The sequence below is a fragment of the Artemia sp. Qi Xiang Cuo genome, chromosome 7 (assembly GCF_049724085.1).
Source record: "Artemia sp. Qi Xiang Cuo chromosome 7, ASM4972408v1, whole genome shotgun sequence".
NCBI lineage: Eukaryota > Metazoa > Arthropoda > Branchiopoda > Anostraca > Artemiidae > Artemia > Artemia sp. Qi Xiang Cuo.
Window position 1 is genome coordinate 50,014,193 of NC_142800.1, and position 21,937 is coordinate 50,036,129.

The 21,937-nt window shown below is 35.7% G+C and overlaps 2 protein-coding genes across 2 annotated transcripts in view; one reads left to right on the top strand and one right to left on the bottom strand.

The window, feature by feature from the left end:
• Nucleotides 1-21,937, top strand: part of LOC148950378 (damage-control phosphatase 1-like) — a 156,735-nt gene that overhangs the window by 87,673 nt on the left and 47,125 nt on the right. The gene's annotated exons all lie outside the window — the stretch shown is intronic.
• Nucleotides 17,966-21,735, bottom strand: LOC148950379 (uncharacterized). Its single transcript, XM_089091341.1, has 2 exons — nucleotides 21,630-21,735; nucleotides 17,966-18,475 (listed from the first exon to the last, which is right to left on the bottom strand). The coding sequence occupies exons 1-2, from the start codon at nucleotides 21,657-21,659 to the stop codon at nucleotides 17,966-17,968; spliced, it is 540 nt and encodes a 179-aa protein (XP_088947467.1). The 5' UTR covers nucleotides 21,660-21,735.

Sequence of the window (21,937 nt, forward strand, 5' to 3'; positions counted from 1 at the left end):
TTCTCATCTAAAATAGCTTAACCGTAAACTACAAGGGAAAGGAAGCTTAGTTCAGTCGATATTAGAAGAAGTGATAACATTCGAAAACAAATTATCTTTTTGTGCTCGGGGTTATGAAAGGGAAACGCTTTTCAAAAACTTTCTATGGATTAAATTCAAACGTTCAAGGAAGGCTAGTAGGGAGGGGTGTTTCTTAAAACTAATGATGATATATGATACACAAACTCATATAATTCAATGGCATAGCAAGTGCACGAAACTTTGCTTGGACTGTATTTCTAAGAACATAATAATATCATTGACTTGTTGGTTCAGATGGCGAATAAAAAATTCAAAAATCATATTCACCAAAGATCTAGAAATAAAGTTCTTCGTGAGATTTTTTAACTTCGAAATGTTTTTTTCTTTATGACGTTTTTTGAGTTTTTTTTTAACTTCGAGACGTTCATTGACTTGTTGGTTCAGATGGCTAACGCGTCGTTCTTTTACCGTAGAATATCTCTGGTCTCACATTCAATTCCTACACCACACAAATATTTAATAAATTGAATGGGTGTAGTCGGACGTATTAATAGGATACTACTCATTTCATTTCATTGTTAATTCATAAGTTGTTAATAAGTGTTAATAATTCATAAGTGTTAATGCCAATGTATTTCTAACATTAATTTGGTAACATCGACTTCTTAAAAAAATTCTAAGCCCCCCTCCCCCTAACAAAACTCAAAATGTTCAGAATTAAAAATAATTAAGATTCCCCTCAAGAGCTAAGCTCGTGGACCGCCCGAAGGCAGTTTTTATTTGATTTTTAGTTTTGATACTACTTTTTACCATCCCCTAAAGGTCTAAGTTTAAAATATTCCATGGATGGAATTCAAAAGTTCAAGAATGGCTAGTAGGAAGATTTTTTTTACTCAAAGATGATATTCAAACAAATACAACATTGTGCCAATATAAATTCAATGGATGTGGTCGGACGTATTAGTAGGATACCACTCACTTCATTTAGTTTTTAAATCAAAAGGTGATGTCTGAAGTTTTGTTTAACCTCTAGACGTTTTCTTTTCGTGACTTTTTTAGTGTTGGGGGGGGGTATGGTGCCCAGTCATATTCATGTCGATACTACTCCTATCCATTCCTTGTTCCCAACCAGAAGAAATATTTTAAATGGGGGTATGGTCCCTGTCATACTCATAATATATATTCTACTAATAATCATTTTAAGGGTTGTGCTCAAAAATTTTAAGGGATTTAGGGGGGATTTATAGCCCCAGTCATATTAACTATCACAATGCATGTATTCATTTATAGAGTGTTCACAAAAAATTGAAGAAGGGTGGAGCTGTGGTACTCTTAATGGGTGTACTACTAATATTCATGACAATCTGTCTTGAGAGCCTTGCGAAGTTGTCTGTCTTGTAGCCGAATTATAATTGTTTTTAAAACAGTTTTTATGAGAGCTAAAACAGTTAAAACACTAAGAGATAAAACAGTTAAAAGAAACGAATATTAGACGCAATAAAAAAAAATAGAACCAATAATAAACTTAGAATGTGCTCAAAACAAAATCGATATTCTTTTGATGACTTAGATACATACGGTGCATTTCGATTAACCTCAGCTCCGTGATAAATCGAGATCACATTGACCCTCCCCCCTTCTAATACTCTTTGAAAGTCAACAAGACCTCTCAGATGATTGAACAATTTAAAACTGGAAATAGTTACCTTTTCTTTAAAACTATAATTATACAAGTAATTTAATTTAAGTGCTTGAGATTTACACTATGTAATCATCTTCTAATTGCTTGTCCCAAGATTAATCTATTTTGAGTGAATATACTTGCACATCTATGTCCGGACAATTTTGTTTTTTTAGTCAGGCTATATGATTATTGTCTATTAAAGTGTTATCAGCACAATGTAATTTTGTGCAAGAGCTCAGTGACTTTTAAAGTTCCTTAGGGAATGGCCCTGATAGAGTTTGTTGGTCCTTAAGAGTACCTTAGGGAATAGCCTTGATAGAGTTCGCTGATCCTCAAGAGTGCCCTACGGGCAAGTGAGGGGCTGCTTACTCTCTTTGAAAAGGTGTATAGCAGCGGTAGTATTAGTTATAAGCATTTTACCTTTGTATGTTGTTGTTTTTAAGCTTAAGCATGATTCAAACGTATCGTCAATAAGATGACTTCTCAGTTTACTCTTGATAATGTTCTCACTTGAAAAAGATTGTTCGCATATATATTTAGAACCGAAAGGGGAAACAACAAAAGCGAGCTTTTCAGCTGATTGTAAGAGTCAGGAATACTATTCCAAGCGTTGAAAATAAGTAGTGGGGGTATTTCAGCTTCTACGGGAGCCCACCCCTGATTTCTACGGGAGCCCTTTCCCTTTTCATTGCATTCTACCGGAGCCCTCTGACGTCACGCGACACACCTATTCCTAGCGGATTGCTGGCAAGATTCCGAGCGTATGCCCTGTTTCTAGGCAAAATTTCCAGGCATGACTACTTGGAATGTGGTCCGTATAATACACAAGTTTTGATAATAAGCTCCTAACCCCTCAACCCTGTTATTAGCGCATGCCTTCTGACGTCACGGTGTATACCCCTGTTTCTAGCGCATATTACATCACGCGACACACCCTCACCTTTAAAGGTCAGATAAGTTGAGCTACCAACCCCTTGCACCTGCTGAGTGCTGTCACCGGCTCTATTAAGGGGAACAAACTTGACAAGACTCCGTAACACACCCCTCTGGATTCCAATGACGTCATACGACTTACCCCGTTTCAAACAGACAGGTCAAATATGCTTGATGCAATTTTGTGTAACGCTACCACAGGAACCCATGGGAGAATCCCCGCTTGTAACGTAACGAATCCCTAAACCGCCAAAGCATTCTTTTTCATTGACTTAATGGCAGCAGACTTTATGTAAGATCAGTGCATCTTACGCATGGACGGCGCATCCCTCATTGCCAGATAATACCATTTTGACATTTTTCGGCCAAAAGACTCAAGACATTTTCTTTTTGGCGATTCATTTTTCGCTTGAAACACCTTTCATTTTTTTCTAGAGTTCTTGACCCCGTCAGGACTCGAAAACCCATTCCCTTCCAATGGTACAGCGCCCCAAGCAAGTCTTCCATGAAACCTTTGCCAATATTTTGTATCTTGAACCATATTCTAAAAATAAACTATTGCATGACACCTGAGATTCCCCATTTTTTGGGAATCTCATCTGGGGACATTTGTTTTCAAGATACTTTTAGCAATAAAGGGAAAATGTATTTTTAAATTACGTAAGCACCTAGGCATGAGAGACGCGTCCCAAACAATAAATCTTAAGAACACAGACATTTTAAATAAAAACAAATTTATAAGCAATAAAACGTAAAAAAGACAGCTAAGAAACACGAAAAAATAAGAGATAAAAATGTCATATTATCATATACGCAAAAACGATCCATCTATTATAGAAAACCGGGGCTTCTAGCCAGTAACCCCGAAGGGTAGGGGAGGAGGAGTGATATTAGATGGAATTTAAGACATATTATGAGCTTTTAAGGAAATACCCCTTTTTCATAAAGATAAATTCATGGATATTTCACAATATCCTAACAATATTTTCCAGCTCCCACCTAGAAGCCTTCATTCTCAGAGGGAGCATTGATAGTAGATGTAGTTTTAGGCGTTATTTTAGCTTTAAAAGAATAAAGAACAACTTGTCTAATTTAAGGAAAGACAAAGGGAGAGGACTCCAGGGGAGAGGGAACCGTCTGGGGGGGAGGAGATTCAAGTGTTTATTTATTATTATCCTGTCTCCCTCCCCTAAGGTACCGATCTGCGTCAAAAGACATTGATAAAGAATTTATTCACTCTGAATCTTATATTTTCTCAATTTTATCAAGCATATCTTACAAAGGACGATGATAAAGAATTTATTCAGTCTGATACTTAGATTTTGTGAATGTTATCGGATGTATCCGACAAAAGAAGCTAATAAAGAATTTATTCACTATGATACTTAGATTTGGTCAGTGTTATCAAACATATCTGTCAAAAGACATTGATAAGGAATTTATTCACTCTGATACGATCAATTTTATCAAGCATATCTGACAAAGGACGATGATAAAGAATTTACTCACTCTGATACTTAGATTTTCTCAATCTTATCAAGCATATCTGACAAAATGCGATGATAAAGAATTTATTCACTCTGATAGTTAGATTTTGTGAATATTATCTGATGTATGAGACAAAAGAAGTTGACAAAGAATTTATTCACTCTGATACTTAAATTTTGACAATTGTTATCTGACGTATCCAACATGAGATGTTGATAAGGAATTTATTTAATCTTATGCTTTGATTTTGTCAATTTTATCCGATGTATCTGACAAAGATTTTGACTGACGTATCCAATAAAGGATGTCGATAAAGAATTTATTCAATTTGATGCTTAGATTTTATCACTTTTCTACAATGTATCTGAGAAAGAAGATCACGATAATAATTATTCACTCTGCTACTTAGATTTTGTCAATGTTATCCAATGTATCCGACAAAGGATGTTGATAAAGAATTTATTCAATCTGCTACTCAGATTTTGTCCATTTTATAGGCTGTATCTGACAAAAGATGCTGATAAAGAATTTATTCCCCCTGATAGTTAGAATTGGTCAATTTTATCCGACGTATCCGACAATGAATGTTGATAAAGAATTTATTCGTTCTAATACATAGATTTTGTCAATTTAATCCGACGTATCCGACAAATGATGTTAATAAAGAATTTTAATAAAGAATGCATTCACTCTGATACTTAGATTTTGTCTATGTTACAAAACGTATTAGTCAAAGAACATTGATAAAGAATTTCTCCACTCTGATGCTTTGATTTTCTCAATTTTATCAAGCCTATCTGACAAAAGATGAGGATAAAGAATTTATTCACTCTGATACTTAGATTTTGTGAATGCTATCTGATGTAACTGGCAAAGAAAGTAGATAAAAGAATTTATTCACCCTGATACTTAGATTTTGATAATGTGAACGGACGTATCCGACAAAAGATGTTGGTAATGAATTTCTGATAGTTCAATTTTGTCAAATTTGTCCAATGTAACTGTAAGAGATGTTGATAAAAAACATTTATTCTCTCTAATATTTAGATTTTTTTGATGTTATCCTATGTACCCGAGAATAGATGTTGATATAGAATTTAATCACTCTGACAGTAAGATTTTGATAATGTTAACTGACGTATCCAGTAAAGATTAAGATAAGATAAGGGTTTATTCCAAAAACAACACAACGCAAAAAACAAATGACCTTCCATAAGCTAACGCTTGTTCGGAAGTATTTACCCTCTTAAAATTAACACTTATAATAACATAATAAAGAGAAAGAAGAGAAAAAACGAGAAAAAGAGGAAAGAAAGAAAAAAAAAAGAAGAAAAAATGAAAATCCTACACTCACTCGGCTCCTGGTCGCAATAACCAAAAATCAATACTTCACATACTCCAAAACTTCCCGCCGCCATCCCATAAATAATAAATAAACAAAACAAAAAAAAATAAAAATATATAGGAAAAACGGGTTCCGGGCAAACCTGAGAGTGACTCAACTATACCACCCTTTAAACAAATTCATACAAATTCATACCTATGGAGACAAAGGGTTTTAAGGTCCCGACGGAACTCACATAGATTCACTGAACTTTTTAAAGAAACAGGCAAATTATTCCAGACAACTGGCCCCACATGACGTATTGAAAACAGCGATCTAGTACTAGTAACTTGAGGTGTCCGTATATCTCTAGCATGACGAGTAGGATAATTGTGTACATCATCACCAGAAATAAATAAATTTAAAAAACACTTGGGAACCAAATTAGAAAAATACTTAAACATAAATAACCCATGGTAAAATTTTCCAAGACCTGACACAGGGATAATATTTAACTGTACATATTGGGATCTCACCGAAGTTCTCCGATTATCTCCGGACAACACTCGCAGTGCCATATTTTGTATCACACGTAACTGCTGCAAATGCACTGAAAATGTGCTAGACCATATACTCACACAATATATTAAATACGGGTGAACTAACTAAAAATAAATCAATCTCAAAACAGAATCATGGAAAATATTTTTTAACTTTCTCATCATTCCAACATTTCTTGCAATCTTACTACTAATAAAAGAAACATGACTTTTAAAACTAAGGCATTCATCCACAATAACACCAAGGTATCGTATAGTATTTGTACGCTTAATTACATGATTCTCCATTTGCAAATCCAGAACCCAAGGGTAAAAATTTGATGATCTACCATATATAATAAAACCTGATTTACTATGGTTTAACAAAAGCTTAGTCACTCTCATCCACTTATCTATACCTAACATACCTCTTCTCATTATCTCGATTAAATCAGATTCAGTCTTTGCTGCGGCAGTAAAATGGGTATCATCTGCAAAACTAGGAATAATCACCCTACAATTAGAATGTGCACTATCTAACAAATCCAAAACAGAAAATCGTAAGTCATTGATATAAACCAAGAATAAAAGCGGACCTAAAACAGAACCCTGTGGAACACCATATTCAACCATTCTTTCACCAGACCTCACATTAGAAATTTCAATGCACTGGGTCCTACCTCTCAAAAATGTTTCAAATAACTTCAACGCATTTCCTCTAATTCCACAATTTTCAAGCTTCATAATTAAAATTTCATGGTCAACTGAATCGAACGCTTTAACAATTTCTAAAAAAATAGACGCCACCTTAAAACCTTGGTCCAAAGCATTATGCACAAACGTTGTCAAAAATAAAACTGACTGTTCGGTAGACATCCCCTTACGAAAACCGAACTGATTAGAATGGAAAAAGGAATTATTCTCCAAAAACTCAGATACTCTAGAATTAATAAGTTTTTCTACTAGCCTAGAAATAACAGAAAGGAGGGATATCGGTCGATAATGATTCATATTTTTCCTATCACCCCCTTTAAATAAAGGTATTACTCTGGCACTTTTAAGAAACTCCAGATATATACCACATTTAAAACTAGCATTAACCAGGTACAAAATTTGTTGCGATATCACAGGAAAAATTGACTTAAAAACCTTTGTTGTAATAAAGTCTGACCCGGATGCACTATTTCGCATACCATTTACCACATCAGACAATTCTTTTTCAGTAACCAGTCGCAAGTACATAGAAACGTCACTACTTTCAGGCAAAAACTGAGTGAAATCACCATCACTTGCATGCTGCTTAACAGACGACGCTAACCGGCCCCCTACACTAGAAAAGTGCTCACACATACGTTCAGTAGTTTGGCGAGTATTTTCACCATCAACAAGACTAGTAACAATTTCAGGCTTATTCGGTTTAATAACAGAATTTATAACATTCCAAGTCTTTCTCGGGTTACCCTCCGCATTTTTAAATCTATCACTCAGGTAATTTAACTTAGCCTTACGAAGTATACTATTCAACTTATTACTATACGCTTTATAAATATTTACATCGCTAATACTATTACTTAATGCGGACTTTTTTATACAATTGCTGTCGCCTAGCAAGAGAAACTTGAATACTCTTCGTAACCCAAGGCTTCTTAGGCGACTCAAAATACTTACGTTTCTTCCTAACTTGACTACAAGCAATTACCGTATCCTTAATCATCGAATACCAAGGTATAAATTTATCATTCACATCCATGTCATTACTATATAAAAAATCCAAATTTTTTCCTCCAAGCTCATTTTTTAACTTTGGTACATTAATAACAGGAAAACAAGTTTTCGGTACTTCAGAACGCTCTGATCTTGGCCGGTTCAAAAGAGAAGGAATAGATACCAACAGACCGAAATGATCCGAAACGTCGTTTACAATGACACTCGCACTACTATATCCAGTATTTAAGTAAATGTTATCAATCAACGTAGCAGAATCATGGCTCACTCTTGTACATATATTAATAGAAGGCTGTAGTCCATAACCTAGCATAGTGTTTAGAAACTTCCTAGCTCTAAGGTTACTATTCACAGTTCTTAAATCCAAGTTAAAATCACCACAAATAAAACAAGGTCTAGTAGAAATTGGTAACTTATCCAATTGCTCTTCTAAAAGTGAGCTAAAATCATCTATATTATACAAAGGGGGTCTATAAACGGCAATCATAAAACACTTAAAATTAAGACACTGCAATTCTAACACCATACTTTCAAACACCATTTTTCGATTAACTCTTATATCATCTCTCACCTTAACCTCAAAATCATTACGCACATAAATTGCTAAGCCGCCATGTTGATGCATCTCTCTATTTTTAATATACAGCTTATAATTACCAATCTCTAACAGAGAAGAACTATGGTTCTTCAACCACGTCTCCGTTAAAGCTAAAACATGAGGGGTTGATTGCAGACATAACTCATTCAAAAACTGGTAGGAACTTCCAATCCCTTGGCAATTTAAATGAAAAATATTAAACTCACTTTGACAACTCATAGAACTCATATCACACAGACACTTAGAACGTGAATCAGGATTAACCTCATGAAACCCACCCACATCAAAATCTCTGTGAAGTACCCCTCCCCCCAAATCATGTAATTTAATCGAATCACTCTCAAGAAAACCCAGCCGTTCCCTACCTAAACTTGACATTTAAAATAATCAATCCGAAGGGATGGAAACCGGATTTTTGGAATGTGAAAAAATAGTAACCTTACCATACCCTGAGTGAAACGACCAAGAACCGAGAAAATCCAGACCAACAAATCCTGAAAGAAAACAAAAGATAAGAAAACATGGACCAAAAATAATAACACAAAAAGAATCGAAAATGATGCAGATAAAGAATTGATTCACTATGATACTTAGATTTTGTCAATGTTATCCCATGTAACTGACAATAGATATTGACACAGAATTTCATTACTCTGATGCTTAGGTTATGATAATGTTAATCGACATATCTGGCAAAGGATATTGATAAAGAATCTATTCACTCTGATACTTAGATTTTATCAATTTTATCCTGAGCTATCGGACAAAAGATGTTGATAAACAATTTATTCATTCTGATGCTTCGATTTTCTCTATGTTAACCTATCTGTCCGACATATGATGTATGAAAATTCCTTTTCTTAAATCTCCGATTTTTTAATAGACATTCTAAACGTTTGATATGCTAGCATACTCTAAAAATGATGAACACATAACAAAGTAATGCATAATAAATTTTTAATGAAATAATGACATGTAGAATGTTAATATAAGAAATATATTATTAAACATTATCAATATCATTGAACAGCTTTGAACCTTTTGAATCTGTTTTGTAAAATAGTTCACCGTGTTCTCTCTTGATACTGTAGCTATTGTCTTCTCTTAGTTCGTAATCAGTAGAATAATCATTAATCCATTTTGAATCATACACAATTTTTATTGGGGTGTCATCTATAGTCTATGTTAACCTATCTGTCCGACATATGATGTATGAAAATTCCTTTTCTTAAATATCCGATTTTTTAATAGACATTCTAAACGTTTGATATGCTAGCATGCTCTAAAAATAATGAACACATAACAAAGTAATGCATAATATATTTTTAATGAAATGATGACATGTAGAATATTAATATAAGAAATATATTATTAAACATTATTAATGTCATTGAACAGCTTTGAACATTTTGAATCTGTTTTATAAAATAGTTAACCGTGTTCTCTCTTGATACTGTAGCTATTGTCTTCTCTTAGTTCGTAATCAGTAGAATAATCATTAATCCATTTTGAATCATACACAATTTTTATTGGGGTGCCATCTATAGAATCAAGTTTTAGTAATAATATTCACCTGCGAAATATTTTCCATCAGTTTATCTTTATATTCATTAGTGATATTGTCTGCCAATGCCCTTTTGATTTTGTTAGCGATATCACTCTCTATTCCCACATTATGTTTACACAGGTAACAGCTCTGGTATGTAGACAAGATAGGATTTATGATTTTAGTGCAGCAGTTGGCCTTTCTTTTCCTCTTCGCTTTCATTTTAATACCGCTAGATGCCTACGTTCTCCTGATTTACCAAAATGTTCCCGCTCTGCTGGTGCTCAGGAAAACACCACGGACAACCCTTGCTCAGTTGCTTCTAATTGCGCCAATTGCGGAGGAAATCATGTTTCTTATAGTTTAAAATGTTCGGTATTGAGAAATGCGCTTGCCAAGACAACATGATGACTTCTCCTACAGCCTTAAGTTTTGTTTCTCTGAACATTAATGGTACTAAAGATAAGGATCTGCAAATCGACGAGCTGCTAAATTTTGATGTTGTATTCCTACAGGAGCATCTACTTTCCAAATTTAATACGAACAGTTTAAGGTGATCTGTTACACATGATATATTTATTCGAGAAGCAAAAAAGACCCCCGGTCGCCTTTCCGGCGGCAACGCTATCTTCATTCGGTCGGGATATCAGCCTATGCCAATTTATTCTGATGCTAATATTCTAGCAATCCAGTGTAATAAAATTACTTTTGTAAATCTGTATCTCCCATGCAATCATCTAAATACTCAGTCATTTACTGCTTTTGCTAAAGCTTGCCATAAACTGAAATCTCTTTTCATAAAATTTGCAGATAAAAATGTTGATTGGATCTTAGCCGGGGATATGAATGCTGACAATTGACCTCATCTGATCGATCTGAACTCCTGCTAGACTCTCTGCCAAGTGTCTATCATGTCGCTGCTAAGAACCTGGCTTATACTTACATTCATAATCGAGGGTTCGTTAAATCCAACCTCGACCATATTATTGTGTCTAAATCCGGTCTAATTAAATCCGAGGTTTTTGTTGATCAAGATAAAATCATGATGACCATCTCCCTATTTCTTGCCTAATTGAGCCTCCTGATGTTCAAGCCCACTTTAAGGGTCCCCATTCAAAATGGTATCAAAAGCCCAATTGGAATCGGATAAACGTTGAGATATAGATTACTACTTTATGCACTCTACTCTCAACTATTAAAGTCCCGTTTCACTTGCTGCAGAACTCGATAAACTGCCCTGATTCTAAGGAAGACCTAAATTCGTATTATTACCAGATAGTGGCATGTCTAAACTCAGCCACAAAAATTGCAGTTCCGATTGAGCACGTGCGTTCTGGGTCTCGCAAGCCCCTGTGGTATATACATCCGGAAGTGAAAAAAGTAGTGAACCGCGCAAAGTTTTGGTTGCGATTGTGGAACGCTTGCGATCGACCCTCCTCCGGTGCTGTGTTTACAGTCAAGCAAAAAACGAAGAAATAATTTTACGTAATGCAAGGCTCAACTCGTGGGACGCTCCAAATATTAAAATGACTTGGAATAGAGTTATCAATAGCAGTAAGTGTTCTCCCCCACCTCAGTCGGAATTAAACCTTATGAATTTTGTGCTCCATTATATTGACATATTTTCCGTATTTAATCAGTGTGTTCAGAAACATTTTTCTAATCTACTTAGTTCGGTCCTGCAAGTATCTGTTTGTCAATATAGAGTCCCTGCGATAAGTATGAGTGACTTACATTGGGCGCTGAAGAAAGTAAAAAGATCAGATTTTCCTGATTGTGATGGCCTATGGTTTAGGAGTTTTGCTTATGATTGCCCATTATTGTTGAACCACCTGCAGTTATTATTCCAGATTTGTATAGCTCAATCTCTGGTTCCTGATACTTTTCTTTCCGGTAATGTCACGCCTATACTTAAACGCGGTAAAGATCCAGATTCATGCTCGAATTATAGACCGATTACTGTATCTTGCTTTATGAGTAAGATTTTTGAGTATGTCCTTTTGCCTGAAATAACTTCTAAGTGCAATTTTTCGTCTTTTCAACTAGGATTTAGAAGAGGGGTTGGTTGTCCCCAGGCGCATCATGTGCTCAGCCGGTTGTTAAAGGAAGCTTTTGCCCAGAAGCGTTCATTGTATTGCTGCACAGTAGACATTTCCGGGTCTTTTTATAATGTTGTTCACGCCCAAGCGTTGCATTCCCTTGCTTGTTCCGGAGTCAATTATTCAGTTATTTCTACATTGCGATATTGGTATGATAATTCTTATGTGCTTATTAAGTGGCTGTCAAATACTTCTGATTCAGTAGCTGTTAGGAAAGGCATTAGACAGGGAGGAGTCTTATCTCCATATATATTTAAATGTTTCCTCGCTACTTGTTTAAAACATCTATCTCCTACTGTGTTTTTTCGTGATATTGGTGTAAATTATATGGCATACACCGACGGTGTCCTTTTAGTTAGTTTTTCTCGTCAAGGGCTGGCTCAGAACTATCGTAAGCTGTCTTCTCTACTTAGTGATATTGGCCTATCTGTTAATATGGGAAAGTGTGAGTTTATGTGCTTTGATAGTAGCATTTCAGTATCTCCATTAAACCTTGGTTCGATTTTTTTTACCCTGTTCGAATAAGTTTAAGTGGCTTGGTATATCGTTTTGCCCGTCCATTTCTGTAACTTGCTCCGAGTTGGTTGCTAATGCATTAAAAAATATATCTCCAAATAAAGGGCGTTATAACCGTAAGGGTTTAGCTCGGCTTTTTAATAGTTTTTGATCTCCAGGAGTAAATTTTCTATCTGGATTCCACCACTTACTGAGGAAAAAAGATTTACGGAGACTTAGAAGTGGTTACTTTAGATATTGTAAATATCTGATGTATTTACCCGGCCGTTTTAAAAATAGAAATATTGTTTCGCGTTATGGTGTCATTAATGCTTGCTTGCGACTGGCCAGTGTGACTTCTAATATGATTATGAATCCTAGTAATGTTGTCTCTGTCACTGACCCCTTAGTTTTTTTTCATCGTGATATCAGTTAATTTGTATTTTTTTTGTTGTTGTTTGATTTCGTAATGATGTTGTTATTTTTTCTTTTATATTTTCCATTACTCCGCAGTGTCATTTATAATGTTCATATGTGGGTCATAAATAATTTAATTATTATTATTATTATTATTATTATTATTATTATTAGCGAGAAGATGCCCATCTTTATCAAATATTATTTTTATATTTGCGTTTTCGTTGAGCACTAACTTCTCTGGAGATCTCACTATCGCATATCCACCATGAGTGATAATGAATGGTTTTGGTAGTCCAAAGAAATCTAAACTCTCACTTTCATGACAACGCACGCATACGTTTCCAATAGTGTTACCACTAGTGCTTGTTTCGTAGTTCAAATATTGATCAAATATTGATCAACGATGATGTTATCGTGTGCACAAACTTTCGTCGAAAAATTCATCTTCACTTTTTTTTAAATATGATATCGGTGGTTATCCTTTCAATCTAAGAAAATTACTGATTTAATACACATAATAAACTAAGTAGTTTCGATAAGGAGCCATAGAGTACCACGGGGAAAGCCGTGTCGTGTCTATGAGCATGCGTAGAGTACGATTAGTACAGCCGCAAGCATATTTCATGTCATTTTATGTAAAAAAAAGTGCTACTACAAACATTATTTTTCTAATAGTCAAAGTCACGAGTAACATCAATATCATTCCCATTTTGTGTTTCGAAAATATTAAATATAATTTTTTATGTTTTAAGTATATTTCATTTCATTCTAAGAGATGTAAAAAATAGTTACCATGCTAAATTTTTTTTTCAAAGTAAAAAAAAAAACGTAAAAAAGTAATGAAATGGGGGGAGGGGCCCCAAAACGTTGGAGGGAAGGGTCCCCTTGGAGGTTGGAGAGAGGGACCCTTGGAGGTCGAGGTCCTTGGTGGCTAGGGTCATTGGTGGTTGTGGTTCTTGATGGTTCAAAATCATAACCATCACACTAGTTGATTTCTAAGGATTTCTAAGGATTGTTCTGAATTTTTATATTAAAATTTTTTTTCTTGGCATCTACATCTTTATTAGTTTCAATTTTTTAGTATACTAGAATGCTTGAGAATATTTTATATCTCCCACATCCCGCATTGTGTACTTGTCTGTTATAGCGACCACAGCCCAAAAGTGAGAGCTAAGCCAAGTCACGTGATCTTTTCTTGGCGCGTACGGCTCTATTAGTTTCAACTTTTTAGTATACTAAAATGCTAAAGCATATTCTATATCGACAACACTGCTCATATGGTGTTTGTTTATTATACAGAACACACCCGAGAAGTAAAGCTAGGTCAAGTCACAAAGTCATCTTGACACCTACGACTCTATTAGTTTCAACTTTTTACCCCAATGCTAAAGCATATTTATAATGGCAATACTGCTCGATTGGTATTTGTGTATTATACAGAACACAGCCATGAAGTAAATCCAAGTAAAGTCGCAAAATCTTCTTGTCATCGCTAACCGTTTCCATAGATTGATACTTATGAGGTTATTCTAACATTTATGCCAAGTTGCGTGAGACTTACCACCCCCTCAGACTTACCTTAACTGACAAGCACTTTTAACCCTTTCAGCACTCTCATTCTAACCAACTAAAATAATTCTCTTATTATTCTCTTCTTGTTTTCATCCCTTTTATTCATATCCTCATTAAGGACGTTCAGAGGAGAGTTATAAGGATGGAATACCTCTTCGCAAATTGAACCCTCTTTACCACTTTCATACAATCCAATTAAAATAATTCTCGTATTATTCTCATCTTGGTTTCATCCCAGTACCTCTAGTCATGTTCAAGGTTGCCACCAGCTCAAAAATAAAATCCCGATTTTTCTTCAAAAAAAATCCCGAAATTTCAAAAAAAATCCCGGAACACGGTTTTTAGGTTATACAACATAGGGCTGCAAGGTGATGACGTAAAAAGCAAGGCGCGAAACTCGAAGTACCGTGAAACGTGGTTTCTAGTTGTAACTAACAATTGATTGTCAATATTCCTAGTATTATTTCGACGTGAAAAAGTTCTGGTGTATTAGTAGGATCTACGACAATTTTTTTAGGCCAAAACACTTCGCCAAAGTTCCGTAAAACGGGCAAACGACCGTAGGGTCGTTGGGTCGACAGTTGGGTCGTAACGACCGTAGGGTCGGAAACCGACCTTTGGGTCTTAAGGTATTTACTCCGTTTGGGGGTACACGACCAGAGGGTCGTAAGGACGAGAATACACTTCTTTAAAAAAATTAATCTAACAGTCACACCAATTTTTTCTTACGGATATAAAGGGCTAAGTTGAAACTCAAAGCGATAGAAATTATTGCTTCACAATTTGTGCAAGATAAAACTGCAAAACTAGCTCAAACAAACTGACTACGAATAAACTGGTATTTTTAATATATATTAGGATTTTGAAAAACTAGGGCTTTACTAAAAACACAAAATCAACCTTCCAAAAATTGGAATGTGCTCACAGAAGCAAAAAAATCCATCAGTTGCCAGTCGGAAATAAAGGACTAATTGAGCAGGCTCTCAAAATTCTTTCACAAATCAGGAAGTCTACAAATCAGATAAGATAAGATAAATAGATAGATAGCTAAGATTTATTCATAATCAATTAATCATACAAGAAAATACATTGTGCTAATCCCCCAAAGGCTCCTAGGCCTGTCATAGAGGGGGAATACATACCATTTAAATCACACACTAAATAAATATAAAAAAAATAAACTAGGCAGCACGGGAAGACGCCAATCAAGACGTTAGGTCGTAAGGGTGTACGACATTAACGGTCGTAAAACGGGCTGAAAAAAAAAGAAACAAAATCATGAACACAGTGCCCCCGCAAGAATGGGTTTCCTGTGGACGGAGGACGCCCAGTCTACGGGAGAGCAAATAGTTTTTTTTTTGTGTTAAAAAATTTTAAAGTTGTAGGAGTAAGCCTTTTGGAAGACCACCATTTGCGTTTTAATTAAAAAACAGACGTGATTGTCAGAGTAAATAATTTTTTATTTAAAATATTTTTTAAAAAAAATTTTATTACATTAGAGGAGATGAGGTGGGATTAAAAAAAAAAAAAAAAAAAAAAAAAAATTACACACACCAGTGTAAATAAATTTTCCACGTCCATTACTTTATTGTTTCGGACATTTTAAAAATTATTGCATTCGCCCCAAGTGAACCCCGCCCATTCCCTTTATTTTCATAAGGTATGAACCGGTGGACGTGCATGAGGGCACTCAGCATCTCGCTGTCTAATCTGTTCCGGAGCGGGCTCTTAATAAGCTTGAGAAGGGAAAACTGCCTTTCAGCGCCGGCACTACTGTGTGGCAGGCTCATCATGGTAAACATAAATGAAGGTAAGACTTTGAACATCTTATTTTTACCTGCATCTTTACAACTGTCCACAAAGGACCAAAACGCTACAGGACCTTCTTTACCTTTCACTTCAAAGATCTCATCCACAAATGGCAGTCTTATCCACTCTGAGTTAAGCTCCTCGACGTCAACAGAGTATGTTGCACAAAACCTACTGTACAGCGGTGCTATAGAGGAGATCTGGCCCGAAAGAGCGATTGAAGGGTCAATACATTCTAACTGTTTCAAAAGAGGATCCCTATGGTTAATCCTTTTTTGAATCTGCTTCACAAGAATCTGGTAGAACTTGACACACTTGACTTTAATGTCATTCACCTGATGAGAGGATAAACGCAAGTTTTCCGACTTGACTAGAACATCAAATTTGGCACCGAAGTAAATCTCATTAAAAGGTCTCAGGTTATGAGGGTTGAAGACGTCAACTTCAAAGGGATCTTTATTTCGCAGAGACTTTTCTTTCATGAAGTTTCTCAGAATTTCTCCCAGAGTATCTCTCACAGATTTCAAAATCAGGTGAATCCTAACATCTTCACTCTGGTACTGTAAATTCAGCCTATTCACCACAGGCAAAATGTACACGAGAAACATATAATAGAGCTGCAACTCATGGCTTTGTAGCCCCTTCAATATTGCGTTGGCTGCTGGTATTTCTGTCAGCATCATCGACTGAAAGTACAAGGTTAATGCAGGCCACTGTTCCAATAATCTCTGCACCACCTGCTCCATGGCCTACCATCTTGTTTTACTTGGATAAAGTACGGCATGTTCGGCAATATTCAAAAAGGCCTGGCATTCCTTAAACTCTTCTTTGCGTTTTGGTGAAAAGGCGACAAAGTTGTATATGTCATGACTAAATTGGATTACTGACGAATCCAGTGCCTCACAAGCAGCAGCAGAGCACAGGGCAAAAGAATGACAGATGCAGCCATGTACCACTAGCCATGGTAGCTCTTGTTTCAAGAGGGTAGCCAATCCATTGTTTTTGCCTAACATAACACTATCATTGTCAGAAGCAAAACCAATAATATTTGCTACAGGAATGCCCCTAGTGACAAACTCATTAACGATTAATGCTTTTAGCCCAGCCGCAGATGCATCTTTTACTTTTGGCATTGCTAAAAATTCTTCGACAAGTTTAAGATCATTTTCGACCTTCTTGGCATAACGCACTAGAATCACTAAAAACTTCGTACACGAAACATCGGTAGATTCATCAACGATTATCGAAAATTTGCATCCTTTCAGATCAGTAGCAAGTTCTTCTTCCCCATCTTTCGCACTCACGTGTTTGATCATTTCTGAAGATTTAGTCCGGGCGCAAGCAAGACCACTAACAGTCGGCGAGTCTTTTATGTAGTTTTTTAAAACGTCAGGCAACTGATCCATTTTAGAAACCGGAAGGTTCTCTTTCACAATAAACACACACAAGACCAGTTCAAGGCCTAAAATACTGTCTCTTAGTTTGGCTTGCTCCTGGAGCTCTTTGGAAGCACATGATAAAGCCGATACTTGATTCATTTTAGGTTTGACAGCGGTAACATGAAATTGTCGAAGCATGCCGTCTCATAGCAGACTTATTTCCTTTAAGTAGTTTTGAGCAATATCTACAGTAAGCTTTTGATGGATCTTTTTCATCTGCCTTAAGCCAGCCCATAAATTCTGGAAAATGGACCCACTTGCTGGTGAACTTACCTACAAATTATTCTTGCCTTTGCTTTTCTGAACTGCACGTTTTTCTCTTCTCTTCCCAATCTCTTTGGAAGATGACGCATTTTTGGTTTTCACTGAATCCTTTTTAAGATTTCTGTTCTTCTCATTCAAAGAATGCCGCCCATTTTCAGCATTATCAGACTCCGACGACGACACAGGATTTGGATCAAATTCTGACCCCTCGTCACTATTCCTAAGGTCTTCGGTTATATCTTCAGAAGAATGTTCGTCCTCTGAATCTTCAGAGGAGGAGTATTCATTATCGAAGTCGGACTGTCGATGTGGGCGTACGGTAGTAAACACTTCGTTTTCAAAATGTGACGAATCCGCGTCGGCAGAACAGCCAGCGTCAGGCTCTTGACGTGGATGTTTCGTAAGTAATATTTCCTTTTCAAGATCTGACGAACCTGTGGTGGCAGCTAATCCTGACTCTCCATGGGTAGTCTCAGGACTCTTCCGCTTTTTCGCAAACAAGAGACGAATGTCCTTCATCTGTAAAAGAGCAGACTTAAGCATGGGCGTAGGCAGAATTTTGGAAGGGGGGGGGCCAAAAACGCCACCCCTATCTTAACCTTAGTAGTAAAATCAGGCCAGTACGGTAGTGGGTCGTGAATTTAACTATTACAGTAAAACATATAAATATACTTCTAACTTTACAACTATAAATAAAAGAGTAACAAAAACAACCGAAAATAGTATCGTTTTTAAAAAGTTTTTTATTTAATACATTACTAGTAGGTCAGTGGACGTGCAGCGTCCCGCTGGTGTTGCGACGAAATCATCTTTGGATGATTTTTCCTCAGTTGCCGATGAAAGGCTACAGAAGAAGCTAACGAAAAGCTATAAGGGAATGCAGGCAGAGAGACTGCATTTTCTGTTTTCTTCCTTCATTTTAAATCAACCAGGGTAAGAAGTCACATCAACGATTTTCAAATTTTTTGCGGCCGGGGTCTCGGATAGCACTGTGTAGGAATTATGAAGTCTGGCCTCAAAATCTTTAAAATCCCTAAACGTGTTAAAAAAAAGGCTTGGTGGATATGAATTGAGATTTTTAACCATGAATGAAGGTATTATCATTATTTTTGCATTCCTATGTCCTTTAAATTGAAAATAAATATTTTTTCTTAATATTTTTAAATATTTATACTAATATATATTATATTTTAATATATATTTTATATATATTAATTATTTTTAAATATTTATAAATTTCTTGGCCACTCGAGTACCTAGTCTTTAGCATTCTGCCTATTCTAACCCCCCCTGCCTACGCCCATGGACTTAAGTATTTACAGATCTACCAATTATTGTCAATGCTTAGCTGATTCACTAGCTGTCTCTTGTCCAAAATCTTCCACCGGTCATACTGTATAAGTCAGAGGAATATTATATGATCTTTTTTCTTTCTAACAAATACTTTCTAGATACTGGAATTTCTGTTTCATTCAGACCCACCTAGGCCAAGGTTAAATGTAGAAATAAAGCCTTATAAGATTTTTGGCTGCAAAGTCTTATTCCTTCAATGCATGATCACAAATATAGTCAGGCTAGAGAAACATAGTCAGAATGCTAAAGACTAGGTACTCGAGTGGCCAAGAAATTCCTATCTATCTGCTGCCACAAAAAAAGTTGATGGGCTAACATTCTCCTCTACTTAATTTTTACTTCTCTAAGCCTATCAAGCACAAAATCACTTTCCAGAAACTTTGTGTGGCCAATTTAAACTTTTCTGACTCAAATTAAAGGACATATCGCAGTACTTTCGGCTTTTCTACTACTTTTGGATCTGTAGGGATCCTTGCATTTCCCTGAAACCTCGATTTTTGCTGCTTTTGTGTAAAGTCAAATTTTGCATCCAGCGATTTTGACGTTTGAGCTATCGTGATTTCGAGTTCGCAGAATCGCAACCTAATAGGGATTTTCTGTATTGTATAACATAAACTTCTCCAGAAAGAAAGAGCACTGCATATGCATCATAATTCATGATTAGAAGTATAATATACTGCAGACCCCCTAAATCATAAAATCTAATGCTAGTCTATTTATATGGACATTTTATAGAAAGAAATTTAAAAGATTCTCAAAAGTTCTGACTAAAGATTTTTCTTGTTACCTCCTCTCTACCTAAAAAACTTATCCTTGAAATTAAAAAAAGAGGTCATCTTACAATATGTCTGGAAATGGGTGGTGGGAGGTAGAAAAGCCCACACAAATTCATGTTACCAGAATGCTTTTCTAAAATTATTCCAACCATCTTCCACATTGTCAACTTTTAAACTCTCAAGTTTGGTATTCAACTGTTCCTGGAAAGCTTGTTTCAAATTCTAATCCTGGAGTCTACCAACATCATAACTTCCTGGGAGGTAGTTACCCTTCCGAGACTTCAGCTTTAGATTAACCCTAGACACTACTAGATGGTGGTCTTTACTTTTCACATCAATAACAGCACTCCTATATACCCTAGTATCTTGTATTGATCCTGCCAGTCGGTAATTTAAAAAAAAAAAAAAAAAAAAAAAAAAAAAAAAAAAATTAGTTGGTTTAAGCAAATTAGGCCAACAAGCCCCACCCCAATATGTATAAAAGCCCAATGGACATTGTGGCTTGATGCAATGCTTCCAATTACTTGATTTTACTTCAAGTCAGGAAATGGAAAATGGGGCTAGGTCAGGAAAAGGAAATTTTAAGTAGACTAAAGATAGGCTTTGTAAAGATAGACTAGTCTAGGCCTAGTAATAGCAAAACATATTTTTAGCTCTAATATTTATTAAAGGGGAGAAATCAGATAAAGAAAAAAAGGAAATATACCATTAGATTTTCTATTTCCTTGTCTATTCCCCCACAAAGCCAGATACACCTTTAGGCTTAACAAAACAGTTTGATTTTTCTTTAAACTAGCTTTATTTGGTAATACACATCAGCTGCTGATGAAGAACTGGGTATATTATCCAAGCACCCCTGGTGTTTGGATAATCACTAACTTTGGACAAACAAACGAGCATAATTTCATTCAAATAGAGCCTACATTTCCAAGCAAGCTCTTAGTCTTGCATATGTATAGATTTAGATTACCTTGTTGGGATTAGCTCAATGTGATCTCAGAAACTTTTTTATACTGAAAATTAAGCTTAAAGAAAAGTTAGCAAACCCTAGTAGCCTTATTTTTCTTTACAGCACATGTCTGGGATTGAATCTATTTATGTTTGAGTGGCTTTGTATCCTACAAGGCCTATAGGATCATGTGTTTAAGATTGGGCAGTATTTTCTTGAATTTGCCTAAGCTATGCTTAAACTAAATTGTGTATTTGCCATTAGACTCTACTATTAACTATTAATGCATTCAAAACATTCAGCAATCCATATGGCTAAAATAATCAGCCTAATCAAATAGCCTAGGCTAGCCTACTTGTTCAAGAAAATTAGGAGAAACCTAATAAGTTAGGCCTAGGCATGGTAACCTAACAAAAATCAATTTTATAGGTGGTATAATACAATAGTTCAGTAGTTAACAAAATAAAGTTAAGCTTCTTGGGAATAGCACCATCAGCGAGGGGAAAAACTCTACTTTGAGATTCAGATCCCTGTTTAAACTTATTCCACTTATATATATACAGAATAAGTAGAATGCCGTACGCTTTTTACTTACCTTTTCTGAGTTTAACTTTGCCCGAGGCATTGCACGGGGCACTGACCTGAGAGATTTAAGTCTCCTCTTGACGGTGGCGTCAGTTGAGACTACTTTCAATACTTCCTGCAAGTTTAAAGCACGTTAAAAATTCGAATTCGCCGCTCGACTCCAATTTTCAAAAGTTAAATCCGGAACGAAAAAATTGTTTCTACAGTGTAATAGCGCAAATCCAGAGGGAACTAGCAAAAACAGAGAATATTCGTGATACTGTACAGAAAAAAAAGTAGACTATCAGCCAAAATCGTTGAAAATCTCTTTTTAATAAA

Excerpts from the sequence above, each read along its gene's own strand:
- LOC148950379 (XM_089091341.1), bottom strand. The coding sequence starts at position 21,659 with ATGCCTCGGGCAAAGTTAAACTCAGAAAAG. Across the intron at positions 18,476-21,629 it reads CAAAGTTAAACTCAGAAAAG|ATGAAGGACATTCGTCTCTT; the intron begins GTAAGTAAAAAG and ends GCTCTTTTACAG.